Source organism: Pediculus humanus, genomic scaffold (genome assembly GCF_000006295.1).
Source record: "Pediculus humanus corporis 1103172107532 genomic scaffold, whole genome shotgun sequence".
NCBI lineage: Eukaryota > Metazoa > Arthropoda > Insecta > Psocodea > Pediculidae > Pediculus > Pediculus humanus.
Genome location: NW_002987148.1, coordinates 44,031 through 49,482, shown reverse-complemented (window position 1 = coordinate 49,482; position 5,452 = coordinate 44,031). Strand labels below are relative to the sequence as shown.

General features: G+C 22.7%; 1 protein-coding gene across 1 annotated transcript; it reads left to right on the top strand.

The window, feature by feature from the left end:
* Positions 1-2,299: 2,299 nt before the first annotated feature.
* Positions 2,300-2,796, top strand: Phum_PHUM183130 (uncharacterized protein; the record flags this gene model as incomplete). The annotated part of the gene is made up of 2 exons (XM_002425177.1): positions 2,300-2,398; positions 2,707-2,796. 2 exons carry the CDS (start codon positions 2,300-2,302, stop codon positions 2,794-2,796), a joined length of 189 nt encoding a protein of 62 aa, XP_002425222.1.
* Positions 2,797-5,452: the final 2,656 nt, after the last annotated feature.

The following is a 5,452-nucleotide window of genomic DNA, read 5'->3' as shown; positions in this document are numbered from 1 at the left end:
CGCTCATATTTATGGACTATTAATTTTGTAAGTAATTATAATTTTTTTAATTTGGGAGTTTAGATTTAAATTTAATTTTAATTATTAATTTTTATTATTAATTGAATTGAAAAAAATTTATAAACTTTATCAAGTCAGTTCCGTAATTACTATTAGCCAATAAAAAAGCAATATTAAATAAGTCAACCAATACCGTTTAAGTTCTTCTTAGTTGAAACAAAATGCCATGTATGTTAGAATTTCCAGTGTGTAAGTGTGGTTGGGTTAATATTTGTGTAGATGTGAGTACATGGCATGTATTTTATTGTTAATTTCTTACCTTTAGTTATTTTTTTAAATTCATTATGAATGGAATATCTAGAATTGAACGTCAAGTTTCTCAAAATTTGGTAAGTTTTATTTTATTGTAACATAGTACAGTATCTTACATTGAAATTTCCAAATTTCGTTCTATTCATATAGATTTAATCAGTTTTAATTTATATTTATATTTAATTAAAATGTTAATTACATTTAGTTTTAATCACTTATTTTGTTTTCAGATTTAAATTATAAACATTAATTTCTTTGTTAGTTTTCAATTCATTTTCAACTCTTTTGTATTAAATTTAAAAATATTACTTTTAATTTGATAATATGTATTTCCTTTTTTATAAAAAGAATCAAAAAACTATTGTTCATAAAAGTATTACTTAAAAAATTATTGAAAAGTTATTTAAAAGTATTTTTATAAAGTTATGAGGCCTATCTTAATAGAAACGAATAACTAATAACTTTAACATATTCATTACTCAATGAAGTCTCAGTTATTTAGTTATAATTACCTTTAGTCGAATTGGTAAATCGAATAAATTAATAAATTTGATTCACATCATGCATTTGCAGTATGTGGTGTTACTAGATTTTAAGAATTAATTAGTTATGTAATTTAATGAATCTTATTGGTAATCAAACAATTTTCTTAAATTATTTGATATTAATTCATAATTTTGTTTTATTTTCACACACACACATGTATAAAATACAAATCAATTGTATGCTTTTAAGCTTGTTTGAAAAAAAAAATGAGAAAGAGAGAGAGAGATAGAATGAAAAAAATATACATGTTTATATGGCATGTCTTTCGCTTAAACATTCTATATAATGCTCTCTCCTTTTTTAGCAGTCTTTAATATAAATGATCCAAACTGGTCCTTATGTGACCTTGATAATGCTTTGAAACTGGAAAAAATTGACTCATGGGTAACAATGAATTATTTATTATTAACACTAAAAACAAAAACAATTTTTTAAAGTTATTTTAAAATTTTTACCTTTTGTATTAAAGTTAGTAACTTATTAAATTAAGTAAATTAATAATATTAAATTGATTAAAATTAATTTTTTAACAGTATTTTTACTTTACAGTATATTTTTCTCAAGTATTAAGAATTTAAAAAATATGAAAAAAAATTAAAACTAAGTATTTAAGTTGACTTTAACAATAAATTTTATTTTAATGAGAAAAAAAACCATGAAAGCATGTAATATGGTATTTTATGCTACGTCTATTACATAAAACAAAATATTAGAAAGTTTATTAAATAAAAAAATTGTGTTGGTTTGAAAATAACTTGGGGAAAACTATTGAATTTCAATGTTTAAAATTTTTTTTACTTTTTCAAAATTATTGAAATCTAAAGAAGGTTTAAATTGAAATTGTTTCAATAGGGGGATTTGTTGCATATAATAATAAAAATAATGTTAATTTCCAATTCAATTATCCACTTGTATTTTTTTTATCATAAACCAATCACTTTAACAAAAAATTTTGCATTTCACATCATTATTATTGTGTTGTTTTTTCTTTTTTTTATTTACATAAATAGATTGATTCATATTTATTAGAGCATTGATTTAAAACATTTCTAATTACAAGTTGACATACCTGCATGAAGGTAATTTTAATTCCTAGGTCAATAGCATAACAATTATCTCGTTCAAAACCAAACCGCTCGTTAAAAAAAAAAAAAAAAAAAGTAATGGTTTTATTGAACTTTTTTTTTGTGTGTTCTCATGTTTATGAGAAAAAAATTATTTTTTTAAAAAAACTCTTCCTTTTTAAAATTTACCCATTTTAATTAGGTTTTTTTTTATTTTTTTGATGAATAAAAAAAGTAAACAAAAAAAAAAGCATCCATTATTGAAATTTAAGAGTAATGACTGGTAAAAAGGATTTAATTGTTGTTAAAGCAAATTTTACTCATATTTCTTTCTCATCAATTGAATGAAAACCTTAAATGCAGTGCAAACAAATAAGATGTCAAAAGTCAGTCAAAATATTAAGAATCATAACCTTGGAAATGAGGCCAGTCATGAATTTGCTACTACCATAAATAGCAAAATAAACCCCGCTTGTGTCATTAAAATTTAAATGAATCATCCGAGTTAAGACCTTACACCTTTCGATCACAGTAAAAGAAAACAATTTTTTTATTATTATTATTATTATTTTATTTAATTAACTGATAGCATTATCATGTTTTTTTTTTTTTTTGTATAAAATTGCCTGTTAAAAAAAAAAAAATACTTTTACACTTTTGTACTTTGTTAAACTCTTCGTAACGTTTTCCATTGGTTTTATTAAAACAACAAGAAATTAATTTTATACTGTTTTTTTTTTCTTTCTTTCCCCATTGTTATTAATACTTAATTTTAATTTCACAGGGGATTTGGGTTCAGGAAGTGGATTACGGACAACCGTGTGAAATTTGTAGAGAAAAGTGCGATGGATTCGTTCCTCACGATTGGAGGTAAAGTTTTATTAATTTTTTTTATAAAAACAATAAGAGTAAACATAAAATATTAAGGAGGGAGAGAGAGGAAAACTTTTTTTTTTTTTTTGCCAAAAACCGAAAATAGTAATTATTTACACTTTCCTCCCAGGTATTTCAAATATCTGACGTAAATAAAATAAAAAAAAAATTTCATTCAATAAAACTAAAATTAGTTTAGTTTAGTTTATTTACGTCTTAAAAAAATTATGATATAATCAGCGCATTAAACGTTGTTAGCCATATAAAAAAAAAAAAAAAAAAAATTACATTTCATCTAATTAAATTTGCTTGATTGTGTGATGACTCTTATGATGATGTTATTTAGTATCGTGCCAAAGTTTAGCGAAACTACACATTTATCTTTGTGTAAATAAATTTTTGAAATTTTTTACGCGAAATATAAATTAAAGCAAAAAAAAAAAAAAAAAATTATTAATGAACAATTAGGCTGCTTCAAATTATTATTATTTAAAAAAAAAAAAAAAAAAAAATTTCTTTTGCTTTGATATGATTGCAAATCGCTAGTAATTTAAAAAAATATTTATTTTGTTCGCGCTCTTTTAAATTTAAAAAAACATTTCTTTATATAATGATGTAAAGAACAACTCAATGGAAATTTTATTAAACGCAATATTTATTAGAGAGAAAAAAAAAAATTTTTTTTTTTTAAATTTCGTTTACGTGATTTATTTGTTTGCGATGATGAGACAATGCATTTCTAAAAAATGGAAAAAATTGTTGTTTAGTTTGTCGGTATAGGGTTTTTTTTTTTTTTTTTTCGTTTGTTTCTAATTGCGATCAATCCATCTCTTACAATGGAACAAAAGAAAAAGATGGGGGGAAAAAAAAAAAAAAGTTAAACCCGCGAGTAACAAAAAAAAAAAAAAAGATTTTTTTCGCCTTTGTCAGCAAATAAAGCGAAATGCAATATACGAATACGAATCATAGCCGTATAAAAAGCAAAAAAAAAAAACCGCGGTTAAGATTTTTAGTTGTATCTAATTTTCTTTGGATTGTGAAAGTGTCGTCGTTGTCGTCGTTGTTGTTGTTGTTGTTTTTGTTGTATTTAATAATAAATAATAATAATAATAAAGTTTCACAATCGCGATTCGGTGGTCGTATAATAATTTGAGTTTTTGTTAAAAAGTAATTAAGGGTTTTTTTTGTAAATTTTAATGTGATTTTTTTTTTTCTTTCTAAACTTTGTATGACTGTGGTTGATTATTGGTGGTATTTTAAAATAGCACATATTGTGTAGGTTTGTCGTCGTTGGAATTAAATGGCTTATATTGTTTCTTTTTTTTTTTTTTTTTTTTTTTTTTTTTTCTTACTCATTTATAATAATTCATGAATGGCAAATTGGCTTTCATTTGAAATAAAAATCAACTAAACTTATTATCATTGTCATTATTTTTGTTATAAACTCATAGAAATATTTTTTTTTTTAGTGTTGATTGTTGATTTTTATTAGTTTTTATCTTTATTATTATTTTTTTCAAAAAAAAAAAAAATAAATTTTTCAGTCATGGTGACTGATAATTTTTTCTTTTGTGCGTGTGTGTATGTGTGTGTGATAGCGTATTTTATTATTTAGGATTTCCTATTGTTGAAGGAAATGAAATTAACAGAATCAAAATATCATCCGGTGGCCCAAATAATAGTTACAATTTTTTTAGACTCAATTAAGTTCGACGCCGTTTAAATTAAATACAAAAAAAATTAACGTTATAATAATACGCAAGTTTGATTTTTTTTTTTTTAATAATAATTTCGCATAAGCGAAAAACTCTCTCTGATACTTTTGTGTGTCATAGTCAAAACAAAGTGATAATTAAAATATAATTAGTAACCATTAATTTATTGATACGGTTAAATCTAATTTAGTTAGACTCACAATATAGATCGTAGAATGAAGTCCAAAACGTTGTAGAATAAATTTCTAAAGTCTCATTTTAATGTTATTTTGATATCCGGTAAACGGTAGCAAAAAAAAAAAATTTTTTTTACTCGACTCGAAAAAAAAAAGTTAAATTTCATCGTATTTCTAAAACACATACAAAGTTAAGGAAAAATAATAATAATAATAATAATAAAGAAAAGGACTTTTCTCGTAAACTCTTCGAATGAAATTAAATCCTTTTTGCAAGGAAGTCAATTATTCTTTTTTCCTTTCATGCTGACAAAGTCTTTTTTTTTTTTTTTTTTTTTTTAAAAAAAAAAGCTAAATTTAAAACGCAAAAACCAAAACCTATTTTTTTTTTTTTTTTCATATTTATGTCAAAAAATATGAATCGATCAGGGATTGAGGGAAAAAACTTGAAAAAAAAAAAAAAAAAAAAAACCATAAGGGATATATAAAAGTTTGTCGCCGTTTTTTTTTTTTTCTTTCGAGAAAAATAAATATGGGAGGGGAGGAGGGGAAACTGCCGGAAAAATTTTATTTTAAATTTGAATAAAAAAAAAAAAAAAATTAGGACAATAAATGTCGGGTTTTTCTTTATAAATTAACTATTATTATTTTATTAAGTTAACCTACCATCGGGTCGTTTAATTTTTACCTGTTCACGAGTTTTTTTTTTTTTTTTTTATCGAATTCGCATTCAAATATTTTATTAAACTTGTTTTGTTTAATTGTA